This window comes from Emys orbicularis, chromosome 2 (genome assembly GCF_028017835.1).
Source record: "Emys orbicularis isolate rEmyOrb1 chromosome 2, rEmyOrb1.hap1, whole genome shotgun sequence".
Lineage (NCBI taxonomy): Eukaryota > Metazoa > Chordata > Testudines > Emydidae > Emys > Emys orbicularis.
In genome coordinates, this window is record NC_088684.1 from 36,136,098 (window position 1) to 36,153,107 (window position 17,010).

Consider the following 17,010-nt stretch of genomic DNA (forward strand, 5'->3'; position numbering starts at 1 on the left):
AGACAGGGCCGGCTCTAGGTTTTTTGCCGCCCCAAGCAAAAAAAATTTTGGCTGCCCCCATCCCAGCCCTGGGCTCCCCCCCGCACCTCCTTGCTGCCCCAGCCCTGGGCTCTCCCCCCCCTACCTGCACCTCCTGCCGCCCCAGCTCTGGGCCTCCCCCCACCCGCACCGCCTGCCACCCCAGCCCTGGGCTCCCCCCCCCCACACCTGCACCCTCCTTCTGCCCCAGCCCTGGGTCACTGGTAACTTGCTCCCAGGGCGGGTCATTCAGCAGGAATTTTGGATGTGCACAGAACACAGGCAGGATTGGTTCCCATATGGTTACAGAACTACAGTAAAGTGGAACAATTTTCAGCTTGTGTGATTGGAGGATATCTGGATGCATATTATAAGACTGTCCTCCATAAATGAGGAAAAGTTGAGGTGCCTTTAATATTCTTTTGTTCCACTCTTTGTTTCTATGGGGAATTTGCCAATGCAATATCACTGTCTTCCTTTTAAACAAATAAAACTAAAAAAAAAAAAAAAAAAGGCAATGGCTGTTGAAAATAACAATTCCAGTCCTAATAACCACTGGGAAGCATTTCTTGCTCAATTTTATCCTACTTTTTCTACAGCAAGTTACAGTGGATCAGTATATTTGATTTGGGATAAATGAAGTAACAGCTGCCCAAATTGAGCTTGAGCACTCCTGAATTTTGAGGTGTTCAAATCTGGAAGGCAGATGCTAGATTCCCTTTCTGAATATTATCTACATCTGGAAAGGAAAAGTCAATTTCTGCTTCCATGGCTCAGAAGTGGAAATCCTCCTACGTGCCTGGTACTGTATCTAAAGCTGCCCAGGTCTAGTGAGCCTCCCTTACTTTTCATTTTAAATTCTAGTGGGATCCACGTACCTCCCTTGCTAGGCTTCAGATAGAGAGGGGCACTGTCCATTTAGTCCACCCAATTCTTTCTTTGGGGGCTGCAAGGTGAGGTCACACCAGTATCCCTAATCCAGGCTGGGGATGTCTTCGGAAGGGGATCTCTGGGGCAAAGCCTTCTACTCCTTGGGCATACTTGTTCCCTGTTCACACTGCTACCCCACTCTAGCAGTGAGCTCTCCATTCACAGCAAGCTGCAGCATGAGGTTTCAGCTACCATACTCCCTCCCCCTCCCTTTCCTGTTGATAGCGGCCAAGGGAATGCTGGGAAATGTAGTTCTTTCCCTGCTCCAGCACTGGCTCCATAGGCAGGGAGCTAACCAAGGAACTACAGCTCCCAGGGCCCCCTGTTGGTTCTCAGCTCCCATGCTGGCTCCCTGCCGGCTGCCGCCCCTGTAAATGGGCTGCCCCAAGGACCTGCTTGCTTTGCTGGTGCCTAGAGTCGCCCCGATGATAGAGGTCTATAAAATCATGACTGAGTGGAGAAAGTGAATAAGGAAATGTTATTTACTCCTTCACATAACACAAGTAGGGGTCACCCAATGAAATTAATAGGCTGCAGGTTTAAAACAAACAAAAGGAAGGACTTCTTAACACAACGCACAGTCAACCTGTGTAACTCTTTGGTGAAAACCAATACTATAACAGAGTTCAAAAAAGAACTAGATAAGTTCATGGAGTTTAGGTCCATCAATGGTTATTAGCCAATATAGGCAGGGATGGAAAACCATGCTTTGAGAGTCCCTAGCCTCTGTTTGCCAGAAACTGGAAGTGGATGACAAGGGATGTATTCATTCCCCCTAAAGCACTTGGCACTGGCCACTGTCAGAAGACAGGATACAGGGCTAGATGAGCCACTGTGACCATGACCCAGTATGGCCACTCTCATGTAACACTGACTCAGATATCTGATATACTTCAGATAAGTCAGGTTTCAGAGTAGCAGCCGTGTTAGTCTGTATCCGCAAAAAGAACAGGAGTACTTGTGGCACCTTAGAGACTAACAAATTTATTAGAGCATAAGCTTTCGTGGGCTACAACCCACTTCTTCGGATGCATATAGAGTGAAACATATATTGAGGAGATATATATACACACATACAGAGAGCTCTCTAATAAATTTGTTAGTCTCTAAGGTGCCACAAGTACTCCTGTTCTTTTTTCAGATAAGTCAGTCAACTGGAGGTTACATTTGGGTGGGTTAGTGGGCAGACTAGGTCACATTGGGCTTAACTTTATTTCCAGAAAAAGCTCTAGTCCTTACAAATAGATCAGTATTACATTCATCTTATATTTTGAAAAATAAATGAAGCACAGTTACAACATGACAAATGTACCAGATAGGAATACAGTAAAAACTTTACATAAACATATCACTTATAGACTGATAAGGACAGGGCATGTACAGAGAGGCATGCATTATAAAAAGCATAACACACAGGGCCAGATTATGATTATGCCAGTGGAGAGAAAACAAAAAGTAGAACAGGAGGCATAAAAATGCTGCCTTTGTAGCATTCTTACTCTCTAATCCTGAAACCCTGCAAAATTCTGTGGGGTTGGGGCTCTGTGGGTAATTGGGAGCAGAGCCAGCAAAGGGGATGGAGCTGGGAAGCAGCTGCACTCTACAACATGCTCCATTCCAGACCCCACACATCATTAACTCCTGCTGGGTCCCCTCTTTGACTACTAGTATTCAGCCAGAGGAAGAGGCAGCCAATGGCACACTATGGTGTGGCCTGTGTAGCTTTATAGAGGCAGTCAGGGTGGGATTCAAAAGGTGGACTTGGGAGCCACAATGCTTAGTGCTCAGGTTGCCTAATGTGGGTTGTGAGGGACTTGGGATTTATTTTCTCCTCTGCCAAATTAAATATCCATTGGGTAAGAGAGCGAGAGAGAGAGAATGACTCTATAGCCCAGCAATTCAGTAACTCACCTGGGAAAGGGGAAGACTTTAGTTCCAGTTCTCCTGCTCCACTGAACATTTAATTATTTATAGACAGTGGAACGGCTTTAATAGAAAACACTGAGAGAGGCATAAACCATAGCCCAGTGGCTAAGCACTCTCCTGAAAGGTGAAAGACTCAATTCCCTGCCCTACATCAGACAAAGGAGGATTTGAACCCAGGTCTCCTACATCCTGCGTGGCTGCTTTAACCACTATGGTGAAGATAATCAGGCAAGCACCTGCCTTTCCCTAGTGTCTTCTGTGGGGGTTTAGGTATGCTCTGAGTACACCTACCGGTTTGGGTCCCAAAGACAAGATAGGTGCGGGAATGCCTAGTTTATGAACCCCACTGTGGCTTGGGCACCAAGCTGTTGGGGTACTATCAGAACTGAGATAGCTGTGTGCATGCCCAGATACTGAAATGTAGGTTCCTGGGGGACTTTAAAAATAGAAGCTCAGGTGCCATGGGACTTCAGTCAACTATAGGGTTAGGAAGCAGCTGAGTGGTAGTTTTGTGAATGCCAGTGACACCTAAATTTTGGACTGAGGATCTAAAGTGGCAGCCAGCACCTATGTCCCCCTTGTGAATCCCTCCTCTGGTATCTACACATATCCTAACATCCACATGGACCTTGGGACATTTGCTGGTTTGAGTGGACAAATTCTATGACCACTCTGGGATAGAGCAAACCCTTTTTCCTTATAAATTGATTAGTAGGGAACTCTGTGAGCTGAAATTTGTTCTTGCTCCAAAGAAACATATACAGGCATAAAAAGATTTCCACTAGTATTAGATATTTCATAGAGGCAGCGAGCAACATTTCAGACCTCTATGTTGAGCCTCTTCCTAGTGGGTATCTGCACTCTCATACCTTTAAAGTTTTAATGGCTATATGAGATATCATGTGATTTTTTTTGAGGTTTACTTCATGATACTCTTCCTGATGCAATACAGAATCTTTTGCAAAATCTACTCTGTGAATTCCTCTTAATTTATATCAGATCTCACCATACTTCCCAATTGATACCATATTACTCCATCCCAAGGCTCAAGTATCACAGTAGAAGTTGACACAAATATTCAAATCCAAATTAAGTAAATCTTTATAAAGAACAAGGGAAGAGAAAACAGAAAGGTTTTCAGCTCTAAGAATGTCATCTATTATGAGCCCTAATTAACACATACAAAAGAAGGAGAACAATACCAGCAGCTTTCTCTCAGAAGCCCAAACCATTATCCAACAGTGTCACATAACAGAAATGAAAAGGGAACAATTACACAGGAATGGAGCAGAGTCAAGGGGGACTTAATGTTTTTGGAAATAGGCTGTTTGGGCCCAAGAATCGGACACAAACTCTGCTGCTTTGGAGGCAAGGAGCTCTGAGGTGCAACAGAAGCTTTTGAAAGAAACAAAATGTAAACTGGTCCCATTAGACAGATAACTAAATACATGAAAGTGAACTATTCTGAATACAGTTTAGTAATATACAGTTCATTGTATAGAGTAAGCCATTTGATCTATATAAGTATGCAAAGGACAGGTTTGTAGTTCAATTAATGAAGACAAATTGTGCTTGAAAGCAAACTGTATACATTATAAACTTAATCAATGAGAACCAATTTCTAGTCCTACTGAAGCCAATGGCAAAACCCCCAGGACTTCAATAGGACCAGGATTTGGCCCTACAATGCAATATAATCCGTGAACTATCTGGTAATTACCACTGAAGCACAGAATCTGATCAATAATGTTTACACAGCAGAGTTCAGTCAGGGCTAGATTATGCTTTAGCATGGAGTATACAGTAACAGATTAGTGCAAGGTACACTGCCCCATTGTGTGTAATATGACAACCTGGCTGCACTGGGTGTGGGGAGAGAGAAATAATTGATTACACACCTCTAAAAAGACTCCACACAACAGGCACACGATGAGCCAGCCTAGGGGAAGGTAGAGCCATGGCTTTCCCTAATGCCTACTTTAGTCCTCCCTGCCAACTTGTTCTTGGGAGGAGCCTGTGGGCTCCCCAAAGTGGTGGGCTTGACATTGTGGCTAGCCCTTTCTTGGGCTGTAGGGAGAGAGGGAGGGTAAGGGGAATATTTACTCTTGTTTCTGTGCCGCTGCATAAAGATAGGGCACTATCTAGTCCGTAATCAGCCCGCTGATAAAAGAAAGCCTTCTTAATTGACGGAATAGGGTTAGTGTAATGCATTTTTCAGCATCTCTAAAAGCTGGATAAATGGCACACAGGATGTCTTCAAAGCTATCATAGTAATTTACAAACATGAACTGGTATTTTCTAATATAAAAATATTTGTTGTTAAACCCTGTGGGTGCTTCATGCTGCTTTCCTGTTCCAGTTATGACTGATAAGTCAACCTATATGTTTGAGGGTCTGAGTGCTTTATACTATGCTTATTTTCACGAAACAGAAGTGAATATTTACAAGAAAAATGTATTCCTATAAGGCCCAGATAATTGGGAAGATTGTCTAATGGCATGAGCCTATTTCCACCAGGATGTACCAATTAAGGGGATTCTACTGTAATGTGATTAGTAAAAATGTGCCACACTTGCAAAATATATAGCCTGATTAGGTAAATGACTGGTAAAAACTGGATGACAATGCAGTCTACTCTGTAAATTATTATAAAGTTTACTCAGTCCCTTTGGACTCAGCAGATTGGGAGCTTCTGCATCTGGACTAATGGAAAGCATCAAGATGGAAAAACTTGACCCCCTGCAGTAAATAGTTAACTACACATTAAGAAGGTGTAAATTCTAACTTCAGTATCATGTCATAAATAAGGGTCAAAAATTTTGGAACTACTAGTTCCAAGAAAGATTAAAAATCACACAGATAAAAATAATTTTAAAAGAGGTTCAAGAAAGTAAGACAGAACATAAAAGCTAAACATGAATGGAGTTACTTATTTTAAACTAATATAACTAAGAAACACAGACACATGCAATACAAAATACAACTGATAAATCTCCAGATACCCAAAAATCCACTATGTTATAAACTTGCCTTTTCTCCCATTAATCGGTGGATTTTGATGTTTTTCCTCATAATCTTTATGACATTAAAAACAGACAATGCTGATTAATAATTAAGACTAATGATAACATGAACAACTTAAGCATAGCACACAAGGGGAAAGTGCAAACTATGAAAACACAAATCCATGCACTATGTTTGAACTATCACATGACTGCACAATACATATACAGAGACACAACAACAAAAAACAATAATGTAAAATGTGCAACTTAATAAAAATAGCAGGTGTTTATGATCACAAAGGCACAACTACATTGATCTAATAATTCCACTCTGAAAATAAATAAATGCTATAGGTCAAAGACTACACCCACAGAACAAATTATTTGTGAGATGAGCTTTAACCTGAAAATTGTAACAGATAAACTGTCTTTGACCTACTTAAATTGTAATGTGTGTAATTATACATTTACATCTTTTTAACATTCTTCCTTTAAGGCAGAATTTTGAGAGCCAGGCTGCAAAAGTGTAGACGGCTGAATAAATCCTTTTGAGCTCTCTGTGTTATTATAACTGTAGGAAGCATGTTTTCTGTTATTAGAATAAGCTATCCTAAACATTTTGAGCACACTAGTATTTGGGACAATTTAAAAAAAAAATTCTTTACCATTTGCATGTCTATTTGATTTACAAGGGACAGTATCAATTATAAACGTTTCAAATTTTGTTTTTTTTAGCCTCCAAGCGGGCCTGATTTCCCCTAGCCCTCCTCATACTTGACCTCCCATTTGTATCAACTGAAATTTCTTGCAAGCAGGATCAGGGCCATTGCTTGAAATACATACTTAGGAGCTTTAAAATAACATAATCTTCTCTGCTAATTTTGTACTTCGCAATCACTTCTCTACTGATCTGTATTTTTTATGGACAACAGAGCAATATGACAACGTCTTTACTTCTTTGCTTGTCAAAAGCACTATGACTAATGTTAGCACGGTTCTGTGACAGGGCTTATTAATTAACCTGGGCTTATTCTGATGATTGGATGGCTATCTCTGCAGCAACACAAGAAAAATATTGCAAGACTACTCATTTAATAAATGGTGAGATTTGTTCTTGGTGACAGAACAGAGGATTTTTATGAAAATGGATCTCTAGAATCCAGATGACAAGATTATAACAATTTTGTAGGTTGAACATTTGGTTGGGAAATGCTTGACAGTGTTCCTGTAAGCATTTAATATAATCCATGATGCACTGTTTTTGTTTGCTTTGGTCTTAAATAAAATGAAATTATTACTGTCTGGCTTTTGCATCTTAATATATTTCCAAGCTAGCTAGAGAAGTTTGCATATGTGCTCATAGGGAAACATATCTAAAGGGGATATGCAGATGTGGTCAGACAGACCTGCCTCAACCTCTGACCCCTGCTCTCCAATATGCTTGTTTTCTTCATCTCCTTCTGCATTCATATAAGCAAAACAGAAAAAAAAGTGAGACAAAAACATGTATACGTTGTTACAAGCTGATCAAATAAACAATAAATGTCAAATAAATAATATACAATTCCTCACTATTTGGCACAATTTTTTTTTTTGAGTGAATCAAGGGTGAAATAAATCCTGTATATGTGGACGCACCTAATTCTAGTAGCACCAAATCCTGTTTTGCTTTTTTATGCATGACTTTCATTTAGTTCAATGAATTTTTTGTGCAAGGAAAGAAGGTAGGATGTGGCCCTTAATATTCCTGACCTGGTGGTTTCTGAATTAATTAGTGATGCATAGAAAAGCAGACAATAATTATTGAAGCAGAGAAAAGCAGACACAGCATAAGCTTTAAAGATCTAAAGTAAAAGCATCCACTCTAGTTTGGTTTTGTTTTTTCTTGCAACAATCCTCCAATCAGTGAACAGCTGATTTAAATATGTGGGCAAATCATTAGTAAGAATTTGAGAGTTACCTGCATATGCCCCCAAAGAGCAATGTGAAAATAATTCCCCCCTCCCCCAAGTTCAGTCACTTGCAAAGAAAAAAAAAAGGAAGATGATGATCAATTTGTAACTAAACAGCAAGTTAGCTGAATTTCAGAAAACCTAGAATTCAACAAAAACATTAACTCAATTGATTTTTCTTTAGGAACTACAATTAAAATGAAAGTGCTAGTATAAATATATGTAGATTTTACTGCCATCTGAAAAAGTGCAAAACAGTCAGTAAAGACAACATCAGATAGTATATTATTATAAGATAAACAACATAAAATATAAATCTTATTTGATCTATTTAATGTACCAGTGAGTACATATAAAAAAAGAACCAGAACTCTTCCTATACAAATTATCTGTGACCATAGTAACTACAGTAGACAGAGAAAAAGCATGTTGAGTTGGACACTTATTCTTTCATAAACCCAAATTTTTGAATGCAATTAATTTATTTGGTTTGTTTTAACTTAATTTTAACATTACATTTTTTCTGTTATTTATTGACAGTTTCTCACAAAATTTTAAAAGAAATATTTGTATTTTGCTTCCTCACTGAGTGTGATGTTCTGTTTCTAATTCTTTGTTAATGATTCCACTACTACATAGGTTTATTATAATTTTACTTGTAAACATATTGTGCAACTAACCAGTATACTGAATCCCTAGATATTGGGATTTTCTAGTTTGTACTCACAACTTAAAATTACTGATACCAAGGCATTAATATTAATATTTAGACAATAAGTAGTGTCAGTATAATGGAAATAGATGGGTGCTTAGATTTTTCTCTAGAATTCTACAATAAAGTTATGATATTTCAGATTATTAATAGCACATTGTAGTCAGCAGAAAAACTGATTTAAATGGGAGCAAGATTAGGTCTGCTATGGCTGTGTTAATGGAAATACAAGATCGGTTCCACTAAAAGTTTGCAAAACTGAGCTAGAATGTTATTGGTACCCAGGGATACTAATACAGGACTCAACTATGGGCTGTCACAAGCTCCAAGCAAGGGGCAGTGCATTGTTGCACTACCACAGGAGCAGACTGGAAGCATATTATAACTCTCCTCTCTGAGCTTCTGGCAATAATCAAGGTAGCCAGTGCAAGGAAATAAGGCGGTGTAAACTGGGCCACAGTTATGTGCACATTATCCCAGATTAACTCTACGTGGAATGAGAATGTCCACACATGGAGTTAATTAAGAATGGTTAATCAGAAATAACTACATATGTAGACAAGCCCTAAGTGACTTGTCCAAGGAGAGAAGGGTGGCAGAATGGTATGTAATTAAAGGCTGTATCACAGTTCATATATGCAAGGAAGACAAATTAAAGTTACATGAACAACCTTAACATGTCTTTTTCCTAACTTCTGAGTACTTGACTTTGCAACCATAATGTTCTTTTAAAATTATTTTTCAACCTCATAGGTAATTTCCCTCTTTTCCCCACCCTTATTTTTAAAAGCAACTGAAAAACCAGAAATTCCATCATATGGACCCATATTGATTATCATTGGTCATCAGTAGGGTACACAGCACCTTTAGGTTCATAGCACAGACCTATATAGACTGAATTAAAGTAGTAACCAACACTACAGGGGAATGCAACACACTCTTTGTCAGTAGTTTATACAACTAATTGATAGCAGTGAAATACTGGGAATCAGGAATTCAGAGTTTAATTCCCAGCCTGGAGTAGAACCTGTAACCCACCCTGAACCCAAAAGAACAAGTGGTTGGGTTGGGTTAGGTGGGAAAACAAATGGACTGTCTCAGGCTTGGGTTGGCTTCCCTCCTTCTGCCTTTGGGGTTGTCACCATATCAGCTGTATGCCCCGTCCCTGCAGGCCATCACCACCTTGCTATCTTGTGTGTGCTCTGGAGACAGTGTGCTGGTGAGTCAGAGCACCTCTCACTCTGCAGCAGGCACAGCGCAGCAGGATGTGGCAGACATCAGAAGCAGGGCACACAGCCACTGTCTCGCCCACCTCATGGGCAGGAGGAGGAGAGCTAATCCCATAGGCAGGAGATGGCAGCAGTAGAGCTGACTCAGGTTCAGAAGGAAGGCTCAGGATTGGGTCAGAAAACAACCTGACTCTTAGGTTGGGTGGGCTTGGGTCTAAGTTGGGTCCAGGTCAGACCTAAAACTTAGGCCCAAGCAGACCTCTACTCTAGAGGATCATAGAATCACAGAAGATTAGGGTTAGAAGAGACCTCAGGAGGAGATCTAGTCCAATCCCCTGCTCAAAGCAGAACCAACACCAACTAAATCATCCCAGCCAGAGCTTTGTCAAGCCGGGCCTTAAAAACCTCTAAGGATGGAGATTCCACCACCTCCCTAGGTAACCCATTCCAGTGCTTCACCACCCTCCTAGTGAAATAGTGTTTCCTAATATCCAACCTAGACCTCCCCCATTACAACTTGAGTCCATTGCTCCTTGTTGTGTCATCTGCTACCACTGAGAACAGCCTAGCTCCATCCTCTTTGGAACCCCCTTTCAGGTAGTTGAAGGCTGCTATCAAATCCCCCCTAACTCTTCTCTTCTGCAGACTAAACAATCCCAGTTCCCTCAGCCTCTCCTTGTAAGTCATGTGTCCCAACCCCCTCATCATTTTTGTTGCCCTCCTCTGGACTCTCTCCAATTTGTCCACATCCTTTCTGTAGTGAGGGGACCAAAACTGGATGCAATACTCCAGGTGTGACCTCACCAGTGCCCAATAGAGGGGAATAATCACTTCCCTCGATCTGCTGGCAATGCTCCTACTAATACAATCCAATATGCCATTAGCTTTCTTGGCAACAAGGGCACACTGCTAACTTATATCCAGCTTCTTGTTCACTGTAATCCCCAGGTCATTTTCTGCAGAACTGCTGCTTACCCCAGCCTGTAGCGGTACATGGGATTCTTCCGTCCTAAGTGCAGGACTCTGCACTTGTCCTTGTTGAACCTCATCAGATTTCAGCAGTTTGCTGTTCCAGGCCAATGGGGGCTGCAGGAAGCGGCGCAGGCCAAGGAATGTGCTGGCCACCACTTCCCGCAGCCCTCATTGGCCTGGAATGGCGAAACATGGCCATTGGGAGCTGCGATCAGCTGAACGTGCGGACACTGCAGGTAAACAAACTGTCCCAGCCCGCCAGCAGATTTCCCTGATGGTCCGCGTGCCAAAGTTGCTGATCCCTGGCCTAAAGCTATTGCATCTCCCATAGCAGGTTCAGCAGAGGATGGGCGTATATTCAGGGCATGTAATGAGCTCATGTTGGGCTGGAAAAGGTTTAAGGCACATGGAACGTTCAGACATTTTAGTACCCCTGCTCTAAAGGCTATACTGAACATATGTAAAGGACGATGCTCACAGACTTAGAACTTGGATAAATCTGAGTGGGTTTTCATAAGGACAGAAAAAGGAATTGGCACTCACACTATCCCTCTGTTAAATTTCAAGTCCCTGCTCTATAGCATGGAGGTATTAGAGCTCTTCAAAGAAACAGTTGGACAGTAGTTTTTGCAAATCAGCCTGAGACGGAGAGCAAACATGGAAAATTTCAGCCCCAACACTTAAAGTTTGGTGAAGTTATTAGCAATTGAAAATGGGAACTTACAACAGAAACTATAGATGTTGCTACCGGTTCTATTATAATTTCAATGTAGTGTAGATCTTAATAAACAATTATTTACAAATTAAAACACAGAAGATTATCAATAATTTATGACTTTTTTGGAGAATAATGAGTGAAGCATCGATCACTTCAAAGCGTTTCAAAATCTTTTGAAGTGGAAAGTCTTATTGCTATAATTGAATGTAGTAGATAGGGCTAAAATATGGGAAGTCAAGAAGTCCGATATTTGAAATAGTTTTAAAAGTAATTTCATGGGGTTTATATTTAAAATATAGACTGCAGGCAGTTACTGAATTTAGCCTTGTTTCAAAGCCAAGTAGAACCAAGACTTGCATTTCAGCAACGTATAAAGTAAAACCTCTTAGTTTCCTCCTTTTAGATTAGCAATAGTTGTAAACATTCACTGTTAATAAGCTTTTGATGTCTCCAACACCATTATAAAATTGTAGGAGGTGTATTTTCAGCTCAGTACACACAGTTTTAGCTGTGTAGCTCCACTTAATACTAAAAGGAGTTGTGTAGCTAAAGCCCAGAACAAAATATTGAGAATATTCCTAAAAATTAGAAAGAAAAGATCCAACATAAAAAATAAGTGTTTTCTAGTCTGAAAATACCCTTGAAATATTATATACTTAAAAAGCACACAAACAAACAAACCACCTTCTAGATCCAGACAGTTCACTGCAGTACAACACTTTTGTACTGGTTCATCAACACAAAGAGGTCATAAATGTGGCAGATCTAGCCAACTGTGGATTCCCTACTATGCTCTTGAGAATGGACCGGCCCCTGGCTGCCACACACAGTCACCATAGTTTAAAGCAAGCTTTCAGGCTGTTCCACACTAAAAGCTGAGTTCTCAGCTATAACAAAAGGGGACCTATATTGGGGAGCTGTGAATAGCTCATTTGTTCCCAGCTAGAATCACAGCACTTTTACTATTTTTCTTCAGACATGTGTAATAAGTGTCTGACCCTGAAATGAGTATAGATCATGCTCTTTTTAAAACCTTTTTCCTTCTAGTACAATACAGAGATGACATGGACTAACTCCTGTTTGTTACCCTTTGATACATTTTTAATTATCTCTTTTGTTACATTAACATCTAAACTTCAACTGGTCAAAGCTAAAATGTTGGATTTTAAAATGCAAGGAAGTTATATAATACAGCATATTCCACATACAGTACTCAATCCTATATTTTACAGTCATTTTCTTTAAATCATGGGAAAGTTTGCCCTCTTTCTAGCCACATTTACATAACTTTTACAGACCAATTCTTAGCATGTGTTAGTACAATGCCTAGCACGAGCATCTGAGCCTGACTGCCTTCTCTGCGTACTATCGCGCTACTTATAATGATAAATAATAATCTGCAGAATTCCTGACAACTTTCAGTTTTACTTGCTATTGCCTTTAATGCTGTTCTTTTTGCCTCAATGTTCTACTCAGTTTTGTTAATTATTTATTAATTAAATAACTCTTCCATTGTGGTCAATGTTCTGGGTTCCACTGGTTTTCAGTCTGAGCATCATCAGAATCTTGCATGCTTTTGTTGTTGTGGTAACAACAGCAATATTTTGGGACATAATCCACATACTTAAAATTGTATCCATTTTTTTTTTGCAAAATGCAATCTTCCTTTGCAATCAAGCCACCCAGAATGACAGCATAGTAATCATAATTTCATTGAATCGCAGTCAGAGGTTACTTACAGTAACTGCATAAAACGAGTCACAAAATGGAGTTACCTGGTTCCTGAATTACCACATGAAAAAAACTATGTAGAATATTGAGACAAAGATTGCATAGCTGAAGGTTATGGCAGATAAGCTAGGGTATATAAAAGTAAAATATTTATATTTATTCTACATATTCCCTTTAATTACATTTATACTTTTTCTTCACATATTATAGAAAATATATATATATATATATATATATACAAAATTTAAAATGCCATAGGTCTAGCCATTATGGCCTGAACGTATGATCATACTTCGATTGTATATTAAACTCCAATATCTATGTACTTTACAGTTCTCTGTAACCCAAATCTTCAGAAAAATCTACTTTTTAGATTGATATTCAGTAATAACAAAATAACACTTCATCCTTTGAAACCATCAGTGTAGTGTCTCATATATCAGTACAGCCAACAACTCTAGATTTCTCATAAACAAATATTATAATCTTTAAAAATATATTTATCATGGTAGTGCCTAGGAGCTGACTGAGTACAGGGCCCCATTGTAGTAAGCCCTGTACAAACTCAGAGTAATAGCCAGTCTCAGCTGCAAAAGCTTACAATCTAAATAGATAACACAGACAAAGGATTGGGGAAAGGATAGAACATACAAACATAGTGAACAATGGCACAGATGTCATGTTAGTATATTATCTCCTGGCATAGCTAGACTACATTTAACTGTGATATAAGCATTTTCACAACACAAAAGACACTGCAGAAAAGTACACAGTAGGGTAATGATCTGGAGAGTCTGATTCCAAAATTGAAATAAACACCATAAACACTAAATAAAAAATCGGTTGAGACAGATATGTATAGACCCTCAGTGACATAAAAAAGGACTGCAATTGATATCTTCTGGTTTGTCATGAAGAAAATTGAGTATCAAAACTGGCATTAATTCTATGAAATATTTTTCACTTCAATGGGGAGATTAATTTTTAGCAACATTCTTATTGCTTTTTGTTTTAAGACTACCTTGATTCAGGGAATTTTTATTTCTCGGTCCAATGGGTGTGACTTAAAATTCAGCAATTGCTTTAGACAACAAAATAATGTTACATGTGTACTTGGAGTGAACACTAATGCCCCAATCCCATAAAGATGTATGTACAGGCTTAACATTAAGCACACTGAGAAGCCCAATTGAAATTAATAGGACTACTGTAGTCCTTAAATTTAAATACACGCCTAAGATCTTGACACTACAAACAGTAATACATGTATTTAACTTCATGCACATGAGTAGTCTAACTGACTTCAGTAGGACAACTCATGTAAGTTTGTGCAGGATCAGGGCCTAAATATTTCCTATACTATCTAAGGAATCACATACAGTCTGATTCTGCAAGGTACTTTAGCATGTGTCTAACTTTAAGCACATGAAGTGGTCTCATTTAATGCAATATGACTACTTCTGTGCTTAAAGTTAAGCACATGCTTAATTACTTTGCTCAATTGCGGCCATATTTAGGTAGTTATCTAAAGCAAAATTCTACATTTTTAGGGCTGACCACTGTACAATTTATGAACTACAAATGGGGAAAAATACATGAGTGAATAATTATCACACAAATTCTTCCACTGACCTAATAAAAGTCTATGCAATCAAGCAACATCAATTGCAGTTGGGTTTATTTTTGCTTATACAGCCTCCCAAAAAGACTTGCAAGCAGAAAACAAACCCTCCTTTATGTACAGACCTTCATAAGGTTCTATCTCCTTGTCTCCATTGTCTAGGGAGAATAAAAATAAAAGAAAAAAGGGAACCAAAGAATAGGGGTTAAAAACAACAGCACTTTTACAAAAGGTATAACATACATCTTCATAAGGAGAAAAAAAAAGAGTGCATGGGCATTTAGACTGATTTTGCAAAGCACATCTATATACTATCAATAGAAAAGCTGAAAATATATTTGATGCCAAAAATGTAGTTTTATTCCTATGATTTTGAAGATTCCTGAAAATGTTTTGTCTACTGAACAATGCTTTCATGAGGCATTCAAAGGAACAGTATTGACAGTATCCATAAAATATGCATCACCAAGCATCTTGCTGGTATTTATTTTTGTTGTTAAAGATGATGACCTTTTTCCTGTTCCTTCTGTGTCAAGAGTGATATCTATATTTATGCATGAGCTAATCATCCTTTGTACTTGTGAGATTTTTCCTTGACTGTTGTTAGCATAGGAGCTTTGTACTACTATTCTACCACACACTGATCCTGATCCTAGAAAGGATGCTACATTCTCAAAACCAGGGAAGACAATGGGCACTCAGAACCTTTCAGGATTAGACATTTTATGAAACACATTCATTACAGCAGAGTTTTATCAACAAAATGCAAAGCAACTGATATAGGACCTTCTGCTCCTGTTGAAGTCAGTACAAAATGTCCATCGACTTCAATGGGAACAGAATTGAGTCAATGCATAGTCCACTTTGGTCTCTGTTTACTGAATTGTTTTGATGATATAGATTAGTTTAATTCAAGTAGCAGTAGATGTTAGACTGACTTTGAAAGAAATGGCGGATGATACAAAACACAAAACTATTGGCAAATACTGGTTCTACACAGGAAAAACTCAAGACCTTTAGGTTCTAATTCCGAAAGAAAGGTAGTAAATAATAACCAATCCCCGCTTCATTTTAGCAATCCACAAACAATTCTGAAGTCACAAAAAAATATCACTTACTTCTTTCCAATGTCCCCTTTGGTGGGAGCTGCGGTAACTGCCTGCCCCTTCGTCCTGCTACTGGAGTACTTGATGGGCTTGTTTGGACAGACCCAGTTCGAGGATGTGACCTACAGAACACACATCAAACAAAACATGCCCTTTAAAAGTCACATTCATCCTTAGATACCTACAGAGCTAATACAATGACTAAGAAAATTTTGGTGAACTTAGGACCTTTGAGGTACTGTAATGGTACTGCTGTCTTTTTTCATAGAAGGGCTAGCTGACAATTAAACAGAGAAAACTCTAGCTGAAGAAAAAAGCCAAATAAGGCTAAATATTGAATGTAATATGTTTGTGTAGATGACTGCATATTTTCTGTGTGTATGTATTCATGTATGTTCATGTGTGCTTTTATTATATACACGCATACATACAAAACCATCTAGGGGCCACATGCTAAGATCCTTATTCCATTATATTCAGTTAAGCTTTGGGTTGGACTAAGTAAAAATGAAGTAAAATAGTGAGAAATGACATCAGGAATTGATTCTTGATATAATTAGCTTTCACTATCAGAAAGCCAAGAAATATATTTTACAATCCTAAACTGAGGTGCTGTTTCATTCAACTTCCTACTCGACCAAATTGGCTCCACATATAGTCGTACTTTCTTTACTGTAGTTGCACTAAAGAGAGTTTACATAAATTGGCAAAATTCTTCATCAGTAGTCACATAATGTACTTAAACAGGAACAAAACAGACTATGGCACAGCAAAATGTACTCAGAGAAAACAGTAGTTAATACACAACGTTAGTACAATCCATTTAAAGAAACTTTTTTTAAAAAAAAAATAGTTTCATTTGATGTTGTTATGATGGTTGTTCCATAAGCGATGTCTGATGAACACAAACAATTTCTCATTCTGTAAGAGAAGAACATGATAGTTATGAGGTGCTTTATGTGGGAAATCACCCGGGATTCCTGATAAATGAGAAATCACAAAACAAATGTAGTTAAATACATTAGTAAACAAATTACAATGGCAGCCACACCATTATATCCACAATAGAATATAAATAGTGTGTTGGCAC

General features: G+C 38.8%; 1 protein-coding gene across 39 annotated transcripts in view; it reads right to left on the reverse strand.

The window, feature by feature from the left end:
* The window catches only part of RIMS2 (regulating synaptic membrane exocytosis 2), a 765,985-nt gene that overhangs the window by 180,514 nt on the left and 568,461 nt on the right, over positions 1-17,010 (reverse strand). For 27 of the 39 annotated variants that reach the window (XM_065398069.1, XM_065398065.1, XM_065398077.1 and 24 more), the window contains one exon: positions 15,933-16,042. In XM_065398069.1, coding sequence (XP_065254141.1) covers positions 15,933-16,042 — 110 coding nt within the window. Of the gene's footprint in view, positions 1-7,285; positions 7,340-14,939; positions 14,973-15,932; positions 16,043-17,010 lie in introns of all 39 variants that reach the window. The other 12 variants (XM_065398088.1, XM_065398070.1, XM_065398081.1 and 9 more) reach the window with 2 other exon arrangements.